This window comes from Erinaceus europaeus, chromosome 12, assembly GCF_950295315.1.
Source record: "Erinaceus europaeus chromosome 12, mEriEur2.1, whole genome shotgun sequence".
NCBI lineage: Eukaryota > Metazoa > Chordata > Mammalia > Eulipotyphla > Erinaceidae > Erinaceus > Erinaceus europaeus.
In genome coordinates this window covers 98,085,367-98,108,427 of record NC_080173.1, presented here as the reverse complement: position 1 = coordinate 98,108,427, position 23,061 = coordinate 98,085,367, and the positions used below count along the sequence as shown (strand labels likewise).

At 47.6% G+C, this 23,061-nt stretch overlaps 1 protein-coding gene across 1 annotated transcript in view; it reads right to left on the bottom strand.

Annotated features, from left to right (window-relative positions):
• The window catches only part of PRKAR2A (protein kinase cAMP-dependent type II regulatory subunit alpha), a 66,838-nt gene extending 46,952 nt beyond the window's left edge, over window positions 1-19,886 (bottom strand). The window contains exon 1 of the mRNA XM_060204746.1: window positions 19,316-19,886. Within this exon, the coding sequence (XP_060060729.1) occupies window positions 19,316-19,565 (250 nt within the window). The 5' untranslated portion in view covers window positions 19,566-19,886. The remainder of the gene's footprint in view (window positions 1-19,315) is intronic.
• Window positions 19,887-23,061: the final 3,175 nt, after the last annotated feature.

The following is a 23,061-nucleotide window of genomic DNA, read 5'->3' as shown; positions in this document are numbered from 1 at the left end:
AATATGCAAGGGTGGGGTTCAAGCACCCAGACTCCACCTACAGGGGAAACTTTTATTTTTTGCCTCCAGGGTTATTGCCGGGGCTCAGTGCCCGCACTAAGAATGCACTGCTCCTGGAGGCTACTTTTCTCATTTTTGTTGCCCTTGTTGTCATTGCTGTTGTTGGATAAGACAGAGAGAAATGGAGAAAGATGGGGAATACAGAGAGGGGGAAAGAAGGATAGACACCTGTAGACCTGCTTCACCGCTTGCGAACTGACTACCCTGCAGGTGGGGAGCCAGGGGCTTGAACTGTATTTATTTTTATAGAAGCCAGATACTGCCACACCTACTTGACTCCACAGATTAATATGCACAGGGACCAAGATTGTACCTTTGCTCCTCACCTGCAGGAGTGAGGCTTCACAAGCAGTAAAGCAGGGATGCAGGTGTCCTATTCTCTCTACCTGTATTTTTTTATCTTTATTTACTTATTGGATAGAGACAGCCTGAAACTGAGAGGAAGGGGCAGATAAGGAGAGAGAGAGAGAGACACCTGCATCACTCCTTCAACACTTGTGAAGCTTGAATTCACCCGGGTCCTTGAGCGCTGTAACGTGCACTCAATCAGGTGCGCCACCACCTGGCCCCTCCCTCTGTCTTAAAAAAAAGTATTTAACTTAGCACTGATGGCTTATGGTGGTTCGAGGGATTGAACCGGGGACTCTGGAGCCTCAGGCTCCAGTCTGTATAGCCATTATGCTATCTCTTCTCTCTCCCTCTTTTTGTTTTTGCCTGCAGATTATTGCTGGGGCCACATTCCAGCACTACAAATCCACTGCTCCTGGCAACAACTTTTTTCCTTTCTAATTTTTATTAGATAAGACAGAGAAACTGAGATAACAGGGAGGGAGATAGAGTAAGGGAGCAAGAGGGCGAGGATAGATAGCATAATGGTAATGAAGAGACTATCATGCCTAAAACTCTAAAGTCCCAGGTTCAATCTCTGCACTACCACCATAAACCAGAGCTGAGCAGTGCTCTGGTGTGTGGTGTGTGTGTGTGTGAGAGAGAGAGAGAGAGAGAGAGAGAGAGAGAGGGAGAGGGAGAGAGAGAGAGGGAGAGGGAGAGGGAGAGGGAGAGGGAGAGGGAGAGGGAGAGGGAGAGGGAGAGGGAGAGGGAGAGGGAGAGGGAGAGGGAGAGGGAGGGAGAGGGAGGCCTGAAGATCTGCTTCACAAATCATCAAGTGGAACCACTGCAGGTGTGGAGTGGGGACTCAAATTCAGGTCCTTGTGCTCTGTAATATGTGCACTTAACTGAGTGCGCCACTGACAGGCCTTTGCCTCTCTCCCTCCCCTTCTCCTCCTAATTTCTCTGTCCTATCAAACAAAATAGAAGGAAGAAAAAAAATCTTTAAAAGTTTTTAAAAAGGAGAAAATGGTTGCCAGGAGCAATGGATTTGCTGGCACCAGAGCCCAGTAACAACTCTAGTAGAAAATAAATAAGTAAACAACACTATTTATTTGGCTAGAAACAGAGAAATTGTGTGATTCAGCAAAATAGAGCGACTGTCACTAGTTGAAACAGTGCATCTGGAAACTACAAGAATGCTATGACCTCAGGTGTTGGCTGCAGTGTGTACACCTTCTGTGATGCAGGGAGAGGAAACATATAGTCGTTTTGGGTTTTGATGTTGAGGTGACATCTCTCACCTCCTCCTGCAGATCCCCCCCATGTGTTGGAGGAGGGGTCCACTGTCCCACAAAGTCCAGGCCGTTCTTTCCATGAGGTCCCAGTGAGTTGACCTCCAGCTCTCCCTTCTGGTGGAAACATGGGCAGGTTCCCCTGACCTCCTGAACTAATGACAATGACGGATGGCTTCTCCAGAATGGGGGTTACTTTTCTGCACATATCCCACCTCTCCCCTTAAAACAAAGGCCATAGGGAGTCGGGCAGTAGTGCAGCGGGTTAAGCACACATGGCGCAAAGCACAAGGACCGGCATAAGAATCCTGGTTCGAACCCCAGCTCCCCACCTGCAGGGGAGTCGCTTCACAGGCGGTGAAGCAGGTCTGCAGGTGTCTGTCTTTCTCTCCCCTCTGTCTTCCCCTCCTCTCTCCATTTCTCTCTGTCCTATCCAACAACGACAACAACTATAACAACTACAACAATAAAACAACAAGGGCAACAAAAGGGAATAAATAAATAAAATAAATATTAAAAAAAAAAAGGATCCTGGTTCGAGCCCCCGGCTCCCCACCTGCAGGGGAGTCACTTCACAGATGGTGAAGCAGGTCTGCAGGTGTCTGTCTTTCTCTCCCCCGTCTTCCTCGCCTCTCTCCATTTCTCTCTGTCCTAACAACAATGACATCAATAACTACAACAATAAAACAACAAGGGCAACAAAAATAATAAATATTTTTAAAAATATATGATTCTTGGGGAGTCGGGCGGTAGGTAGCGCAGCGGGTTAAGTGCAGGTGGCATAAAGCACAAGGACCAGCATAAGAATCCTGGTTCGAACCCCTGGCTCCACACCTGCAGGGGAGTCGCTTCACAGGCGGTGAAGCAGGTCTGCAGGTGTCTGTCTTTCTCTCCCCCTCTCTGTCTTCCCCTCCTCTCACCATCTCTCTCTGTCCTACCCAACAATGACAACATCAATAACAACAATAACTACAACAATTAAAAAAAAAAAGGGCAACAAAAGGGAATAAATATTTTTTTAAATATATGATTCTTAAAAAAAACAAAGGCATAGTCCAGGAGGTGGCATAGTGGCTAAGGCACTGGACTCTCAAGCATGAGGTCCTGAGTTCAATCCCCGGCAGCACATGTACCAGAGTGATGTCTGGTTCTTTCTCTCTCCCTTCAATCTTTATTAATAAATAAATGAAATCTTTTTTTAAAAAAGGCCATGAATTACTGTACAATGTGTTCGGCCAAACTTGAAAAATCACCACAAACTCCTGTTACTCAACCCTGCCTGCTCCTCCCCTTACCCTGTGGTACAATTTACCCCGGGGGAAATATGCATTTGTGCAGCTTGTGATCAAACCTTGTATGCTAACGTTCTACCTGTGAGCAAATAGTTTGCAGGTCAAAATGTGACTGTGCATTGTGTTGCTCTGTGTTTGGGTCAAGGATTACATCGACCTTCTTCCTGTGTAATGGGTCTAATTTTCCCGCTTTCTCTCTCAATAAATGAGTCGCCCACCTTTCCTAGGCCGCTCCTGGAGCTAAAATGAGTCTGTGATTCTCATCTCTCGGCGCACATCGCCCCCAACACACAGAGTTACCCCGGGACTCCCGAGGGACCGCTCTGACCCTTGCCGCCAGTGGCCAGTGGGGCAGGGGACCCAGAGCGACAGCCCGCACACATCAAAGCCCCAGTCTAATGGGACATCTCTTCCCTGCAGCCCTCCACCAACACCCTCTGTTAAGCTCATTCTGTAGTTGGGAGTCCACTGTTTTCATTGGATTTTGTTTTCCTCACTTTGTTTGCCTCCAGGGGTGAGGCCCTTCTAGATTTTCATTTTATGTAAGTCCTTTTAATATTTCTGATAGGTCTGGTTTGTTGGTAATGAATTCCTTAGCTAACGCTTGTTCTGAAAAGTTCTTTATCCCTATTTCAAACTTGACTGATAATGTTATATATAATCTTGCCAGTCCTTTCTATCCTTTAGAGGTCCTGTTGAGAAAGCTGATAGTTTTGCGCAATTTTCCTTTTATGTAAATTCTCTCTCTCTCTCTCTATTGCCACCATGATTATCACTGGGGCTTGGTGCCAGCACTATAAATCCACTCCTCCTGGCTGCCTTTTTTTTTTTCTCTCTTCTTCCTATTTTTATTGGGTAGGACAGAGAAACTGAGAGAGGATGGGGAAGGGCCGGGTAGCAGCAAATGTGGTTGAGTGCACATTACAATATGCAAGGACCCAGGTTCAAGCCCCCAGTCCCCACCTGCAGGCAGAAAGCTTTGCAAGTGGTGAAGCAGGGCTGCAGGTCTCTCTCTGTCTGTCCCTTCCCTCTCAATTTTTGGTTGTCTCTATCCAACAAGTAAAGAAAATAAAGAAGAGAGAGGATGGGGAGATAGAGAGAAGAGAGACACTTGCAGGCAGCACTCATGAAGCAGATGCCCTGCAGATGGGGAGTGGGGGCTTGAACCTGGGCACTTGCACATAGTGATATGTGCACCAAACTGGGTGTGCCACCACCCAGCTCCCAGATTTTTTTTTTCCTCTATCAACCATCAGAATTCCCTTTGTCTTTGATTTTGTGTCCTGGTAAATTTGAATTCATTATTCTTGGGAGTTCTTTGCACTTTCGGGACCTAGGTATAGACTAGATACTTCTTTAAATTTGGGAAAGTATCAGCTAAATCTCTTTAAAAATTAATTCTAGTGGTCCAAGAGATGGTGCAGTGGATAAAGCATTGGTCTCTCAAGCATTAAGGTCCCGAGTTCAATCCCCAGCAGCACATGTATCAGAGTGATGTCTGGTTCTTTCTCTCTCATATATTTCTTATTAATAAGTAAATGGATAAATAAAATCTTTAAAAAATGAATTCTGTCCTTTTACTTCCTTCCTGCAACTCTGTGATGCAAATGTTTCTTTTCATGCTGCTCCATAACTTTTATATTATCATTTGTTTCAATGTTTCTTTTTCCTGGAGGGTGGGAGGGTGTGCTGGGAAGCGGCTCTGCTAAGTGCCTTGCCTCCTAGAGGCGTGTGGTACTTGTCCTCCTGCAGGAGTTTCCCCCTGCTGTGTGTTTTGTCTTTGCCTCCAGGGTCGTCACTGGGGCTCAGTGTCTACACAGTGACTTTTTCTATTTTTTTATTTTTACTTGACAGGACAGAGAGAAGTTGAGAGGGAAGAGGAGGTAGAGAGAAAGGAGCTGGGTGGTGGTGCACCTGGTTGAATGCACATGCTACGATGTACAAGTACACAAGTTCAAGCCCCCATTCCCCACCTGCAGGGGAAAAGCTTTGTAAGTGATAAAGCAGGGCTGCAGGTGTCTCTCTGTCTCTATCCCTCTCTCTATAACCCTCTTCTTCTCAATTTCTGGCTGTCTCTATCCAATAAAGATAATTTTAAAAATTTAAAAAGAGAGAGAAAGAGACACTTGCAGATCTGCTTCAAGAACGCAGTCGAATCCAGATCTTTGAGCATGGCAATATGTGCACTTAGCCGGGTGCACCATTACCTGGCCGTGTGCGTGCGTGCGTGTGAGCATGGCAATATGTGCACTTAGCCGGGTGCACCATTACCTGGCCGTGTGCGTGCGTGCGTGTGAGCATGGCAATATGTGCACTTAGCCAGGTGCACCATTACCTGGCCGTGTGCGTGTGTGTGAGCATGGCAATATGTGCACTTAGCCGGGTGCACCATTACCTGGCCGGGTGCGTGCGTGCGTGTGAGCATGGCAATATGTGCACTTAGCCGGGTGCACCATTACCTGGCCGTGTGCGTGTGTGTGAGCATGGCAATATGTGCACTTAGCCGGGTGCACCATTACCTGGCCGTGTGCGTGCGTGTGAGCGTGTTTTCTTTGTTTTCAAACACACACAGAATATATGTCTTTGAAAACAAAGAAATCGGGCGGGAGTCGGGCGGTAGCGCAGCGGGCTAAGCGCAGGTGGCGCAAAGCACAAGGACGGGCAAAAGGATCCCGGTTCGAGCCCCCCTTCCCTACCTGCAGGGGAGTCGCTTCACAAGCAGTGAAGCAGGTCTGCAGGTGTCTGTCTTTCTCTCCCCCTCTCTGTCTTCCCCTCCTCTCTCTATTTCTCTGTCCTAGCCAATAACGACAGCAGTAACAATCATTTTTGAAAATGGCAACAAAAAGGGAATAAATATTTTTAAAAAGACGGGGTTGGGCAGTAGCGCAGCGGGTTAAGCACACGTGACACAAAGCACAAGGACCAGCATAAGGATCCCAGTTCGAGCCCCGGCTCCCCACCTGCAGGGAAGTCGCTTCACAAGCGGTGAAGCAGGTCTGCAGGTGTCTGTCTTTCTCTCCCCCTCTCTGTCTTCCCCTTCTCTCTCCATTTCTCTCTGTGCTATTCAACAATGAACAACATCAACAATAATAACCACAACAAGGGCAACAAAAGGGGAAAAATGCCCTCCAAGAGCAGTGGATTCATGGTGCAGGCACCGAGCCCCAGCAATAGCCCTGGAGGCGAAAGAAAAATGTATCACAAAACCATATGCTGTCACCTTTCTTTTTGCTTCCAGGTTATCAATGGGGCCCGGTGCCAGCACTACAAATCCACACTGCTCCTGGAGGCTTTGGACTCTCAAGCATTAAGGTCCCAAGTTCAATCCCCAGCAGCACATGTATCAGAGTGATGTCTGGTTCTTTCTCTCTCATATATTTCTTATTAATAAGTAAATGGATAAATAAAATCTTTAAAAAATGAATTCTGTCCTTTTACTTCCTTCCTGCAACTCTGTGATGCAAATGTTTCTTTTCATGCTGCTCCATAACTTTTATATTATCATTTGTTTCAATGTTTCTTTTTCCTGGAGGGTGGGAGGGTGTGCTGGGAAGCAGCTCTGCTAAGTACCTTGCCTCCTTGTCGTATGCTTTACATTGGTTTGTTCTAGCCCCCCCCCCCCCCCCCCCGCCAAGAGAATTGGATCAGTCCTGTTAATTTTGTGGGCCTGCTTGGCCCCGCCCAAAGGAACCCCGGGAGAGGGTTCCTGAGTTCGAGAGTGAGAGAGTTCCAGAGTTCCTGAGTTCGAGAGTGACAGAGTTCCTGAGTTCCTGAGTTCAAGAGTTTCAGGGTTACAGAGTAAGAGAGAGTGCCAGAGAGACAGAGTTCCTGAGTTCCTGAGTTCGAGAGAAAAGAGAGTTCCTGAGTTCGAGAGTTTCAGGGTTACAGAGTAAGAGAGAGTGCCAGAGAGACAGAGTTCCTGGGTTCCTGAGTTCCAGAGTAAGAGAGAGTGCTTGTGCCGCCGCAAAGAGACAGCAGAGTTCTGTTTGGTGATTAGTTTGTCTTAGTTTATGAATCGTTGTTCCTGAATAAAGAAATACAGCTTCCCTGCCCAGCCGTTGTCTCCGCGTCTCTGTTACCCTCCCGTGAAGCTAGCTGGCCCAGCAAGAGCCTTCCGAAATTTTAACAACACCTCCTAGAGAGGGGGAGAGAAAGATAGACACCTGCAGACCTGCTTCACCGTTTGTGAAGCGACTCCCCTGCAGGTGGAGAGCCGGGGACTTGAACCGGGATCCTTACGCTGGTCCTTGTGCTTTGTGCCACCTGTGTTTAACCCGCTGTGCTACCGCCCAACTCCCTGATAATTTCTTAAAAATAAAAGCGATGGGGGCCAGGTGGTAGTACACTAGCGTAAGTGCACATAGTATGAAGCGTAAGGACCAGCACAAAGATCCCAGTTCAAGCCCCCGGCTCCCCACCTGCAGGAGGGTCATTTCACAAGCAGTGACACAGGTCTGCAGGCGTCTGTCTCTCTCTCCCTGCCTCCCCACACCCTCAATGTCTCTCTGTCCTATCCAATACAAAAGGGGAAAAATGGCCGCCAGGAGCAGTGGATTCATAGTGGCAGCACAGAGCCCCAGCAATAACCCTGGAGGCAAGAAATAAAAATAAAGAAAGAAAGAAAGGCAATCGGCTCAGCAGCTAGCTCACCCAGTATACCACCACAAGCGAAGGCCCTGCCACAACCTGGGAACTCGTGCAAGAGGGAAGCTTCACAAGTGGCAGCAGAGCTGCGGTGCCCCTTCTTGGCGTCTATCAGAGAAAGAAAATGCCTGCTAGGGCTGCGGGGTGTCACGCATGCACGGAGCTCCGGCAGAGTCCCAACAGCAAAAAAGGCAATGGTAGTGATGGTGCAGTAGATGGAGGAAGTGAGAGCTAGTAAGAAGCAATGAAAGCCAAAGCCAAGGCACAGACACTGGGGAAGGAAGAGGTCAAAGGGCTTCAGAAATTAAATGAAGGAAGGCTAGGAGGGAGAGATAACCACTAACTGCTGTTTCTTGCTTAGAGTTCAAGCAAACAGGGCAGTCGCAGGCCAAAAACTGACAGTGGTGTCCAGCACTGTGAGCTTTTTTGCAGATCCCTATCAGGGTGAGATGAGAAATGTGCCCATGTGCCAACACTGTAAACCACTGACCCCTCGCTAAAATGACAAAAGGGGGGAGGGGAAGAGACGACCAGCTGGCGCACTAAGTGTAAACAGGTGTGTGTCCAGGCAGAGAAAGTTCTGGGCTCTGATCTTTTATTTTTCCTTTATTATTTTTTTAAAATTTCTTTACTGGGGAATTAATGTTTCACATTCAACAGTAAATACAACATTGTTGGAACATGCATAACATTCCCCAGTTTCCCATATAACAATACAACCCCCACAAGGTCCTCTGTCATCCTTCATGGACCTGTATTCTCTCCCCCACCCACCCCAGAGTCTTTGACTTTGATGCGATACACCAATTCCAGTTCAGGTTCGACTTGGGTTTTCTTTTCTGATCTTGTTTTTCAACTTCGGCCTGAGAGTGAGATCATCCCATATTCATCCTTCTGTTTCTGACTTATTTCAGTCAACATGATTTTTTCAAGCTCCATCCAAGATCGGCTGAAAACGGTAAAGTCGCCATTTTTTACAGCTGAGTAGTATTCCATTGTGTATATAGACCACAACTTGCTCAGCCACTCACTGTTGTTGGACACCTGGGTTGCTTCCAGGTTTTGGCTATTACAAATTGTGCTGCCAAGAACATATAATATGTGTGCTTAACTGGGTGTGCCACTGCCCAGCCCCCACTACCATTCTTTTTTTTTAATTTTTTTATTTAAAATTATTTATTTATTTTCCCTTTTGTTGCCCTTATTATTTTTTTATTGTTGTTGTAGTTATTGACGCCGTTGTTGTTGGATAGGACAAAGAGAAATGGAGAGAGGAGAAGACAGAGGGGAAGAAAAAGACAGACCTGCTTCACTGCCCATGAAGCAACTCCCCTGCAGGTGAGGAACCGGGATCCTTACGCGGGTTGTTGCACTTTTAACCCGCTGCGCTACCGCCCAACTCCCCCTAAACTCTTTTCTTGATGAAGTCTGAGAAAGGAGAAACACCGCGCCATCACTCATGAAGCTTCCTCTGGGCTCTGGGCTCTGTGCTTCTGTGTGGCAGCCAGAGGCTTGCGCCCAAGCCCTAGCTCCTAGCAAAGTGTGCGCTCTACCAGCTAACAAAGTGGCATAGCTGCCTTTTGCTTATGTTCACTGCTTTGGGCAGACTTTCTCAGATAAAAATGTAAAGGGACAGACAGAGGAGAGAAGGCACTGGAGCTTCCTCCCCCAGTGATATGTGAACTGGGAACTCAAACCATAAAGGTCTGTCAACAGCCCTTTGGATGTTTATAACATCAAGGCTCATACAAAATCATCAACTTTGGGTGCTGGTCAATGATGCACCCGGTTACGCACACAGGGTACTAAGTGCAAAGACCTGGCTCCAGCCCTAGGCTCCGCACCTGCAGTGGGGATGCATTACAGCGGTGAGGCAGGTCTGCCGGTCTCTGTGTCTGTCTGTCTCCACGCCTCTATTTCTCTGTCCTATGTGAATGGAATAAAGGCCACCAGCAGTGGTGAATTCACAGTGTGGGCACCGAGCCCCAGCAACTGGAGGCAAAAATAAAATAAAATAAAATAAAATAAAATAAAATAAAATAAAATAAAATAAAATAAAATAAAATAAAATAAAATAAAATAAAATAAAATAAAAAATATATATATGTGCCGGGCTAGCTTCGCAGGCAGGAGAGAGACGACCAGGGACTCATGGCTGAGTGGGACGCCGGGCTAGCTTCGCAGGAGAGACTCTGGGACTCTCGGAGTCAGAAGGCAACTCCACTGTGTTATATTAGAAGAGCAGCTGTATTTATACTCACCAAGTATGGTGGAAACAGGATGTGACATAGAGAGGGTGGAGTCAAAAAAGAATGCAAACTAGTGGTGGAGAACAGGGTGTGACTAGGAGAGGGGGTGGAGCCAAAAGAGAGTTCTAACCAATGGGAATTAAACCAATGCCCTGTAGGCAGGGTAGTTCCCAGGTAACACAGTGATAATGTAAATAGACCACAGCAATTAAGCAGTGCAACAGAAGGGGTCTTAGAAGCAGAATTTAGAAGCAGACCAACATATCAGCTTTAAAATGAACACTCTGGCAGCGTTGCAACCACTGAGCACACACACGATGATGCACAAGGCTGTGGGTTTCAGCCTCTCCCTCCCCACCTACAGGGGTGAAGCTTCACAAGCAGTGAAGCAGGTGAAGAAGTGTCTTTCTCCCTTCTTCCCCTCTCAATCCTAGCAAACAGAAAAAAAATATCTCTATGAAAAAAGCACACAGCTGTCTTGAATTTCAAGTCTGCCTGCAGCTGTCTTGGCAGGGTCAGATCAAGTGATCTCTTGGGCCATATGTGGCCTTTGGGCTGAATGATGTTCCCCATCTCTGCTGACAGTTGTGCTTTGTGTCTCACCAGAGCACTGCTCAACTCTGGTTTATGGCGGTGCTGAGAATTAAATGAGACCTGTGGAGCCTCAGGCATGGAAGTCTTTTTGCAGAACCTTAGTGTTACATCCCCAGCCCTGCTGTAGTTTTTAATGAAAGGTCTTCTGGAGACCGTAAAAGCATTAATCCCCCAGTAAAGGAAAACAAATGTTTTTTTAAAAAAAAAACTTTAATCTCATTATGTAAATATACACCAAGTATTAATTCTTGTTTTAGATTTACTTCATTTATTACATGTAAAGAGAAATTTTCAGGGGCTGGGTGGTGGTGCACCTGGTTGAGCGCACATTACAATGCACAAGAACCGAGGTTCGAGCCCCCAGTCCCCACCTGCAAGGGAAAAGTTTCACAAGTGGTGCAGCAGTGCTGCAGGTACCTGTCTCTCACCCTCTCTATCCCTCCCATCCCTCTTGATTTCTGACTGTCTCTATCCTATCAATAAATAAAGGTAATAATAAAATTTAAAAAAAAATCGAGGGATTTTAAAAAAGAGAAAATTTCACATAATAGAAAAAGAAGTCAGGCGGCCAAGTGGTGGCGCACCTGTTTAAGCGCACACATAACAGTGCAAAAGGTCTCAGGTTCGAGCCCCTAGTCCCCACCTGCAGAAGGAGAACTTCATGTGTGGTGAAGCAGGGCTGCAGGGTTGTCTCTCTTTTTTTACCTCTACTTCCCCCTCCCCTCTCAATTTCTCTGTCTCTATCCAGTAATTAATGAATAAAGAAATAAATTAAAAAAAAAAAAGAAAAAGAAGTCAAAGTACTATTTCAACACCTGCAGTGCTGGGGATCAAACTGCTAGAACCTCAGATCACAAGCCCAACGCTTCCAGCTGAGCCATCTCCCTGCAAGGTGCCCAATTCTGGAAATCTGGAGATGGGATTGTCCTCTCTTTGCTTTTCTTCCAGAGAATAGGAAATGCAACAGATGCTTGTGTAGGAAATGTAACAGATGCGTGCACACTTTATTGTTTCCGGGCTTTTTAATGAAATTCTTATGGTTTTCTTTTTTATGTATTTTTATTGAGAAGTTAATGACTTAAATACAGTTGTTGGCACACAGGTACAACTGCTCATCTCACCAAGACAGGCGTCTGCAATACGCCTTCACACCAAAATTAGGTCCGTGGGAGTCGGGCTGTAGCGCAGCGGGTTAAGTGCAGGTAGCGCAAAGCACAAAGACCAGCATAAGGATCCCAGTTCGAGCCCTTGCTCCCCACCTGCAGGGGAGTCGCTTCACAGGCGGTGAAGCAGGTCTGCAGGTGTCTATCTTTCTCTCCCCCTCTGTCTTCCCCTCCTCTCTCCATTTCTCTCTGTCCTATCCAACAACAACGACAACAATAACTACAACAATAAAACAACAAGGTCAGCAAAAGGGAATAAATAAAATATTAAAAAAAAAAATTAGGTCGGTCATCACGTACCAGGACCTGAAAGCTTCCCTCCCATCAACCTCCTTTTGCTCTTCTTTCCCAGAATCCTTTGCTTTGGTGCACCCAAGATTATTTACATTACCAGAGCTCTGCTCAGCTCTGGCTGATGGTGGTGCAGGGGATTGAACCTGGGACTTTGGAGCCTCGGGCACGAGTCTGTTTGTAGAACCTTTACACTATCTACCCTCCCCTCTCCCCAGTTTTACTTTGTGTTCCCCCCCCCTTTTTTTTTTTGCCTCCACAGCTTTGGTACCAGCACTACAAATCCACTGCTCCTGGAGGCCATTTTTCCTCATCTTTTTTTTTTTTTTTGTCATTGTGGTTGTTATTATTGTTGTTATTGATGTTGTGGATAGGACAGAGAGAAATCAAGAGGTGGGGAAGACAGAAAGAGGGAGAGAAAGATAGACACCTGCAGACCTGCTTCACTGCCTGTGAAGCAATCCCCCTGCAGGTGGGGAGCCCAGGGCTCGAACCGGGATCCTTACACTGGGCTGGTCCTTATGCTTCAGGCCATGTGCACTTAATCTGCTGCGCTACTGCCCAGCCCCCTCAAATACTTTCTCTGTGTTTATTAATATGTGGTTTTTCTCTTTCCTCTGCTTGAAGTGATACATTAATTTTGCATGCTGAAACATTTTTGCATGTCTAGAATAATCCCCTTCCCCCCAAAAAAGCAGGAGATGTAAGATGTGAGCTCAATCCCCAATACTGTACAGCCAGAATAATGCTCTAGTTCTTTCATTCTCTCTTCCTCATAAATAAATCTAAAAGTTGGGGGAAAGGGGTACCGGGTGAAGGATTGAGAGGATCCAGGTTTGCATACAGTCACCACACAGAAATATCACATACCAGGGACTCTGTGAATAGTGAGCAGTGCTGAGGTGTCTATTTTACTATTTTTTTTAATTTCTTTATTGAGGTATTAATGTTTACAGTCAACAGTAAATACAATAGTGTGTACATATTTAACATTTCCCAGTTTTCCATATAACAATACAACCCCCACTAGGTCCTCCTGTGCCATCATGTTCCTGGACCTGAAACCCCCCACCCCAGTCTTACTTTGGTGCAGTACAAACTATTTATTTATATTTGCTGCCAGGGTTTGCACTGGAACTTCCCACCTACACAACTCCACTGCTCCCAGCAAACTTTTTTCTTTACAGAGTGAGAGATGCACCACTTCTTTGCGTAGTGCTTCCATACAGAGGCTGGCAGCACAAGCCCAAGTCCTTCTGCATGGTTACACGAGTTATCTCCTGGCCCCCTGGGTGTCCCCCTTACCTAGGCATCTCTCCTTCTCCAAAAAAGAAAAATAATAATTAAATTGGATCAGGGAAGCTATACATTGGGATTATGCATATTCAAAGCTGAGTATTTTTCCAAACAATACATTAAAAATTAAATTAAGATATAAGTTAAGAGGGGCTGTGTGGTGGCACAGCTGGTTAAGTGCACATTACAATGAGCAAGGACAGGGAGGTGGGGCGGTAGCAGCAGCAGGTTAAGCGCATGTGGCACAAAGCACAAGGACTGGCATAAGGATCCTGGTCCAAGCCCTCGGCTCCCCACCTGTAGGGGAGTCGCTTCACATGCAACTCCTCTGTCTTCCCCTCATCTCTCCATTTCTCTCTGTCCTATCCAACAACGATGACATCAGTAACAACAATAAAAAAAAAAAGTGGGTAACAAAAGGGAAAATAAATAAATAAATGTTTTAAAAAAGTGAGCAAGGACCCAGGTTCAAGCCTCTAATCCCCATATGCAAGGGGGAAGCTTCAGAGATGCAGAAGCAGAGCTGCAAGTGTCTGTCTCTCTCCCAGTCCTCTTAATTTCTGGCTATCTCGATCCAATAAATAGAGATAATAAAACATTTTAAAGAATAAGTTAAGGGTGGGGAAAATAACTTAATGGTTATGCAAAGACTCATGCCTGAAGTTTCAAGGTCCCAGGTTCAAATTGCTGCACCACCATTAGCCAAAACTGAGCAGTGATTCAACTTAAAACATTAATATTGGGCAGGGGAAACAGCATAATGGTTATCAAAATAGATTCTAGTGGTCCGGGAGGTGGTGCAGTGGATAAAGCATCGGACTCTCAAACACGAGGTCCTGAGTCCAATCCCCGCAGCACATGTACCAGAGTGATGTCTGGTTCTTTCTCTCTCCTCCTATGTTTCTCATTAATAAATAAAATCTCTAAAAAAAAGAAAAAAAAAAGATTCTAACGCCTAAGGCTCCGATGATCCCGGATTCAATCCCCATACCACTATAAGCCAGAGCTGAACAGTGCTCTGGTAAAAATAAATCAATCATAGGCAACAATTTGTTTGGCTTTATATGTGAACTCTTCTTTCAGCAACCAGGTTCCAGATGCTACCACGCTGTGTCACCGCTAGACCCCCACATGACAGACTTTCATGCCTGAGAGACAAGAAATCCCAGGTTCCATCTCCTGCACCACCATAAACCAGAGCTGAGCAGTGTTCTGGGTTTTGCTGCAGCTCTGTTTTTGTTTTATTATCGAATCATAATATTGTGCAAGCCTCACTATTCACTGCCCGACCGCAGAAGCCCTGCACCCTTTTCAGTAATAACCCCACCTACCGCCTCCTGCAGTTCCTGGGAACTTCTCTTAAGCACCGTCATGGGTACCACGTGTAAGTGCAACCACAGAATATTTGAGCTGTGGTGTGAAGCATTTTTTACTTGCATAACATTTCCAGGGTTCTCCCATACTGTAGCATACATCACCGTTTCACTCCTTTTTATTTATTTATTTTAATTTTTTTATTGTCTCTATATATTTATTGGATAGACCTAGCCAGAAATTGAGAGGGAAAGGGAGGCAGACAGAGAGACACCTGCAGCACTGCTTCAACACTCGTGACGCTTTCCCCCCTGCAGGTGGGGACCCGGGGATCGAACCTGGGTCCTTGCGCACTATAATGTGTGTGCTTAACCAGGTGCACCACCACCCGGCCCCCATTTCACTCCTTTTAAGGGATGTGTGGTATTCCATTACGGACGGATGTACATACAAACCAGGTTCTGTTCGTTCATTCATCACTTGATGAACTGGCATGGTGAATAAACTGAAAGGAAGTCAGCACAAAAGTATCTTTCGAACTCCTGTTTTCAGTTCTCTTTGGAGTTTACAGAGTAACTTGACTTGATAGAGGATACAGTAATTCAATGTTTAACTTTTTTAAATTTTTGTTTATTTTCTTTTGTTGCCTTTTTTTTTTATTGTTGTTGGAGTTATTGATGCCGTCGTTGTTAGATAGGACAGAGAGAAATGGGAAAGACAGAGGGGGAGAGAAAGACAGACACCTGCAGACCTGCTTCACGGCCTATGAAGTGACTCCTCTGCAGGTGGGGAGCCGGGGGCTCCAACCGGGATCCTTATGCCAGTTCTTGCACGCCATGTGCGCTTAACCCACTGCACTACTGCCTGACTCCCAATGTTTAACTTTTTTTTAATATTTATTTTCCCTTTGTTGCCCTCGTTTTTTATTGTTGTTGAAGTTATTATTGTTGTTGTTATTGATGTCGTCATTGTTGGATAGGACAGAGATAAATGGAGAGAGGAGGGGAAGACAGAGAGGGGGAGAGAAAGACAGACACCTGCACACCTGCTTCACCGCCTATGAAGCTACTCCCCTGCAGGTGGGGAGTCGGGGGCTCGAACCAGGATCCTTACACTGGTTCTTGCACTTTGTGCCACGTGCGCTTAACCTGCTGCGCTACCACCCGACTCCCCCAATGTTTAACTTTTTAAGAAACCATTGTGGTCCGGGAGGTGGCGCAGTGACAAATCTTTAGACTCTCAAGCATGAGGTCCCGATTTCAATCCCCGGCAGCACATGTGCCAGAGTGATGTCTGGTTCTTTCTCTCTCCTCCTATCTTTCTCAGAAATAAATAAAATCTTAAAAAAGAAAGAAAAATCAACTGTTTTCCATAGCAGTTAGATCATTTTACATCTCCACCAACAATGAGCAAGAATTTCGAACTTCTGTGGTCCAGGAGGTGGCGCAGTGGCTATGGCGCTAGACTCTAAGGCATGAGGCCCTGAGACTGAACCCCCGCAGCACACTATACAAGGCTGATGCCTGGTCTTCTCTCTCTCTCCTCCTAGCTGGTTCTTTTTCTCTCTCCTCCTATCGATCTAATAAATAAATAAATAATCTTAAAAAAAAAATTCCAACTTCTCTGAATCCTCACACAAGCTTGCTATTTTCTGTTCTTTTTAAAAAATATTCCATTTTGTTTCCCTTGTTTTTTATTGTTGTTGTGGTTATTATTGTTGTTATTGATGCTGTTGTTGGATAGGACAGAGAGAAATGGAGAGAGGAGGGGAAGACAGAGGGGGAGAGAAAGACAGACACCTACAGACCTGCTTCACCACCTGTGAAGCGACTCCCCTGCAGGTGGAAAGCCAGGGGCTCGAACCAGGGTCCTTGAGCCGGTTCTTATGCTTTGCACCACCTGCATATAACCCACTGCACTACCGCCCGACTCCCAACTATTTTCTGTTCTTGTCATAGCAGCTATGTCATGTGTAGCTCCTATGAAATATATTTTTAGTCTACTATCTGTAAACAGAAGTTCATATGGCATTGATTTTTTAAAGTAAATATTTATTTCTAAGTGTTTCTTTTTTTAAAACAATTTATTTATTTATTCATGAGAAAGATAGGCAGAGAAAGAACCAGACAACACTCTGGTACATGTGCTGCTGGGGTTGAACTCAAGGCCTCATGGTTGAGAAGCCAGTGCTTTATCAACTGTACCACCTCCCAGACCACAGCATTGATTTTTATAATCACATAAAACACCAAAAAACTAAAGCACAAACTTATAAATTTTGAAATTCGAAAAAGATATCAAAGATGTCAAAGAATAGGGACATAGCCCTCAACTTGTAAACTGTTTTACTCATCTGAAACTGATTTCTAGAATACTAATGTTTTGTGTAGATTTAAAAAAAAAAAAAAAAGCTGCCTTGAGGTAGTGGAGTGGATAAAGCATTGTATTCTCAAGCAAGAGGTCCCAAGTTCAATCCCTAGCAGCACGTGTACCAGAGTGATGTCTGGTTCTCTCTCTCCCCCTATCTTTCTCATAATAAATAAATAAATAAAATATTTTTAAGAAAATTGCCACAGGGACAGATGGAGGCACCCCCTGTTGAGAACTTTCCTATGTGCAAAGATCTGAGTTCAAGCCCCAGTTGCAGTTCTACCTGGAGGGGGAAGCTTTATAAGCAGTGAAGCAGTGCTGCAGGTGTTTCCATCTATCTCCCCTCCCCGCTCAATTTCTCTCTGGATCTATGCAATAAATAAAAAAAATATTTTAAAAACTGCCACGCCACCTGCAAGGGAGTCGCTTCACAAGCGGTGAAGCAGGTCTGCAGGTGTCTATCTTTCTCTCCCCCTCTCTGTGTTCCCCTTCCTCTCTCCATTTCTCTCTGTCCTATCCAACAACAATAATAACTACAACAATAAAAAACAGGGGCAACAAAAGGGAATAAATAAATGAATATATATATATATATATATATATTAGAAAAAAAACATTTATCTCAGTGCCTAGGCTTAGTGGTAAAGCACATGCTTTCACGTGTGTGTCAGGTGCTGAGTTTAGTCCTTTTTTGGTCCGGATAGACAGCCAGAAATTGAGAAGGAAGGGGGTGACAGGGAGAGAGAGACACCTGCAACACTGCTTCACCACTCACAAAGCTTTCCCCTTACAGGTTGGGACCGGGGGCTCAAACCCAGGTCCTCAGCACTGTAACATGTGCCTCTCCCCTGAGTTCAGTTCTACGCACACTTTATTCCTAAGACTGCTGTAATTGTCCCACTTTAAGTAAAGCTAAATGACATAGGTTTGGCAACTTGTCCAGGACCAGAAGGCAAACCTGTGACAGAAATGTGAGAAATAACTATTTTTCATTTCCAGGTAGAAGGTGAAAAACCCAAAATTGAGTGTGCAATAAGGCAAAGGAAACAAAAGCCATGTTTATTCTTAGCATGAATAAAGGCAGGGAAGACAGAGCAGACAAGGAAAACAGGACTACTGGCGGACAACTTTCTCTGTGTTTAGAATGTTCTTTCCCGGGCAGCGGAAGGATCCCAGTTCGAGCCCTCGGCTCCCCACCTGCAGGGGAGTCGCTTCACAGGCGGTGAAGCAGGTCTGCAGGTGTCTGTCTTTCTCTCCCCCTCTCTGTCTTCCCCTCCTCTCTCCATTTCTCTCTGTCCTATCCAACAACAACAGCAGCTATGACAACAATAACAACTACAACAAGCACAATGGCAACAAAGTGGAAAAAATGGCCTCCAGGAGCAGTGGATTCATAGTGCAGGCACAGAGCCCCAGCAATAACCCTGGAGGGGAAAAAAAAAAAAAAAAAGTTCTTTCCTCCAACAAGCCAGTTACTATTTCCCTTGACCAAAGCGATCCGACTGCTCTCGCCTAATTTAAATAAATAAATAAACAGCTATCATATTTTAGCAAATGCATGCTCACAGCTTGCAGAGAACTGACCTGCCTGGGATTTGTTTTTAAAACAGCATAGCAGAGCGGGAGTGGACAGCATAATGGTTCTGCAAAGAGACTCTCATGCCTAAAGCTCCAAAGTCCCAGGTTCAATCCCCTGCACCACCACAAGCCAGAGCTGAGCAGTGCTCTGGTTAAAAAGGAAAAAGAAAAAAAAAAAAACCCACCCTAACAGGCCCCGGAGCGGTGCACCTGACAAAGCGCACACATTTCTGTGCAAGGACCGGGGTTCAAGGTCCTGGTCCCCACCCGCAGTGAGGCAGCTGCATGAGCAGGGAAGCAGGGCTGCAGGACTGTCTGTCTGTCTGTCTGTCTGTCTGACTGTCTGTCTCCCCACCCCTCCCACTTTCTCTGTCTCTACCAAAACTAACACATATGTACACACAAACATCTATACGAAGGGGTCGGGGAGATCACATAACGGTCGTGCAAAGGGAAGAAAGACTTTCCCGCCTGAGGTCCCGGGTTCAATCCCCAGCACCAGCAGAAGCCAGAGCCAGACCCAGCGGGGCCCGGAGCGAAAAGTAAATAAGCAAGCGAGCGAGCGAGGGAACGAACAAAGGGAGGCGGCGGGCGGCCGGGCGGGCGGCCGGGCGGCGGCGCTGGGGCTCGGCCCCCTCCGCGCCCGCACGTGCTCGTCTCCCGGCTGCCCGCGGCGCGCGCTCGGCGGCGGGGGCCCCCGCGGGTCTGTGCGACCCCCGTCGACCCCGCGCCGCGGCCGCGCGAGCCGAGCCCCCCAGGCGCAGGAGCCCGAGGCCGGGCGCGGCCGGTCGGCCGTCCCGCAGCCCCCGCCGGCCGGCGCCCCTCGCCCCACCGCCGCCTACCGTCCAGGTCCGCGTCCTCCTCCGAGTCGCTGTCCGCCTTGGCGCCGGCCGGGCTGGGGCCGGTCTCCGCGGCCTGGGGGCCGGCGGGCGGGGCGGCGGGCGGCCCGGAGGCTCGCGAGCGGGCCTCGCGCAGGCGGGTGAAGTAGTCCACCGCGAACTCCACCAGGTCCGGCGGCTGCTGCCGCAGCACCTCCACGGTGTAGCCCTGCAGCAGCTCGGTGAGCCCGGGCGGGATCTGAATGTGGCTCATCCTGGCGGCGGGGGCGGCGGGGGCGCGAGGACGGGCGGGGCCGGGCCGCCGGCGGCCACTGCCTCAGGGCTCCCGCACGCCGGCCTCTCGCCCCGCGCCCGCGAGGTCTCCTCACGCGCGACCCGACCCGACCCGACCCGACCCGGCCCGGGCCTCCCTCGCGCGGCGCCGCTCGCCGGCCGCTGCGTGTGTCTCCGGGCCGCACGAGCCTCCGCTGCTCCGGCCGGCCTGGTGCCGCCGCCGTTGTCACTGGGCAGCCGCCGCCGCCGCGGGGACCGACGAGCGGACGGGCGGGCGGGGCGGGGCGGGCGCCCGGCTTGTGACGCACGCGGCCGCGAGCGTGCGCGCCCCCGCCGACTCCGGCCCCAGTGCGCGTGCGCCGCGCCGCCAGCACCGCCCCCGCCCCCCCCCCCCCCCCCCCAGCCAGGGGACGAGGCGCGGGGGGCGGCCGGTGCCTCGCGAGCGGTCGTAGTGACCGACCGGGCTCGAAAGCTGGGCCTCGGGGACACGCAGCACCCCCAGCGTGAATGGAGGCCAGACGACCGGCTCTAGGGGGTGACATTCAGCGGAGTCGGAGACCTGGGCAGGATCCAAGCAGAGGAAGAGTTGGTGGAAAGCCACGTGCACACAGAGGACACAAGAGTAAAGGCCCGGCGGGCGGGCTCACCCTGGGCCCTGGGTGGAAGGGGGATGGCAGGGAACCCTGTGACCTCAGAAGTCTGGCAGGCGGGCTTGAACTGACAGCTGAGGATGACCTTGGAAGCCGCGGCAGTTCCGTGGGCCAGTGATTTGGGAGCTGCAGGCAGAGAAGCCAGTTCACGCGGGTCAGCCTGTGCAGTGAGAAAAGGGAAGAGGGTGCGGGGCAGAAGTGACCTCTGTACCTGTTCCTCCACTTCAGCGCTCCCACCGGGATTCCCCGCACTAGAGCTGCACATCCATTTTCTCTCCCACGTTCTACCCTGGGCCCAGGGCCAGCACTGCTGGATGGTCCTGAGAAAACCACAAGGTCCTGTTATCCTGGTTAGACGATTCCCGCACCCAACACACACACACACACACACACACACACACACACACACACACACACCTACGCGGTGGAAAAGGAACAGACAAGCAGTGCATGATTCCTGGGATGTGTATGCCACCGTGTAGACCGAAGGCACGATCCAGTGGACATAGGATGGCATTCTCTCTCTGCCCTTGCTGGGGTCAACTACAAAATGAATGTTTGCAGCCTTGGGAACCTGTGAGGCATTTGAGGTGGTTAAACTTCACCTGGTAATTAATTACCCAGTATTAATTAAAATCTTCACTAGGACCTCTCATACTGACTTGGCACACACCCAGCTTCTCACTGCTGCTGGGAACTGAGATTTTGGAAGCAGAAGCACCTGATTCTTCTGGTTCAGAAGCCAACCCAGGCTCTCAGCCAGGAAGGCCTGTGATTTCAAACAGCAGGGTCCCTCTGGATAAGGTCCTTAACGCTGGGGAGTAGACTTGGACCATTAACTCTGTGAGGGGAGCAGTAATGTCCAATTTGTTCCCTGCTGGGTCCTTATTACACACTCTTGGAGAAATGTTACGAAATGAATGACAAAATCCCACACTACAAGGAGTCACCGAAATTTCTTTCCTGCTCTCATGGTCTCAGAACAGGATTCTCTTGTTTCAAAACTGTTTCTGACTTTAGAACATGAAGTTCAGGTATTGAGGAGCTGCAGGGGCCTCCACTCTTCTCATCCCTCCCAGGTCTCCCAGGGAGGACTTCCACTGCACCACCACATCTAGGGATCTGTCCTGCTGCATGCAGTCCTGCAACCAGCTTCTTGGAAAGGCAAGACTACAACTCTACTCTGGTTTTCCCGAGTTGCCAGGTTTTGTTAGTTCTGAGGATCAAACTCAGGGCCTTATAAATGCAAGGCACGCACTTAACCATCCAATTACACCCCTGTTCCTGGTTTCATATATCTTTTGTTTCCAGTGCTTCACTGCTCTTGAATGACCTTTTCAGATCATTCCCATATACATATATGGATATATATGGGGGGGGGGGGAGACCAAAGCATTGAAGCTTCTTCTGATGCAGTGGGGAGCCAGGCTCAAACCTGAGCCACACACATAGCAAAACAGTACACTATCCATGTGAGCTATTTATTTATTTGGTTTTATGTATTTTAGCCATTCTCTCTTTTTTTTTGTAAGTTATACACTTTTTTCTTTTCTTTTTTTTAATATATATATTCCCTTTTGTTGCCCTTGTTTTTTATTGTTGTAGTTATTATTGTTGATGTTGTTGTTGTTGGATAGGACAGAGAGAAATGGAGAGAGGAGGGGACCACCTGTGAAGTGACACCCCTGCAGGTGGGGAACCGGGGGCTTGAACCAGGATCCTTAAGCTGGTCCTTGCGTTTTTATTTTCTTTTTTATTTTATTTTACCAGAACACTGCTCTGGGCTTTCGCTTATGGTGGTGCGGGGGATTGAACCTGGGACTTAGGTGCCTCAGGAATAGGAGTCTCTTTGCATAACCATTATGCTATCTACCCCCGTGGTTTTATGTATTTTAAAGGGGGACAGTCACTGTTACAGTTAGGCTCCAACCACAATTATAAAGTAAAGCGAGGCTTCTCCAGGGCTGGAGATAGAACCAGGTGTAGGCAGCTTTCCCCATCTACTTCTCCCAGAAACAGACCTCTTTGCCTGGCTTTTTCTCAGATGCTGCACAGCCTGAGTGGCCAGAAAATCTTCTATTCAGAAAGGCATTCTTGGGCAGCCTGGGAGCTGGTGCAGTGCACTGGAATTAAAAATATGAGGACCAAAAAATAAATAAATAAAATAAAAAATATGAGGACCCAAGTTTGATCTCTGGCATTGCATATGTCAGAATGACACTCTGGTGTGTATGTTCTCGTTCTCTCTCTCTCATTAATAAATTCATAAATTTTTTTTTAAGTACCTCTTGGCACTCCCTGGATGGTAATGTTCTGATATCTCTCTCTCTTGTTTCCAAACATGGGGAAAAGGTTTCTTGACCTGGAGGAAACAGGTATAAAAAGGAATGCCTTGGGCAGGGGAGACAGCATAATGGTTCTGCAAACAGACTCCCATGCCTGAGGCTCCTAAGTCCCAGTTTCAGTCCCCCGCACCACCATAAGCCAGAGCTGAGCAGCGCTCCGGTGTTTCTCTCTGTGTGTGTCACTCTCTCTGCATCTCTCTCAAAAAAAAATAAGTAGTTCGAACCCCGGCTCCCCACCTGCAGGGGAGTCGCTTCACAGGCAGTGAAGCAGGTTTGCAGGTGTCTGTCTTTCTCTCCCCCTCTCTGTCTTCCCCTCCTCTCTCCATTTCTCTCTGTCCTATCTAACAACAACAACAACAATAATATTAACAACAGCAACGATAGACAACAAGGGCAACAAAAGGGAATAAATAAATAAAATATAAAAAAATAAGTAAATAAATAAATAAATGAAATTATATAAAAAAGAAGGAATGCCCTA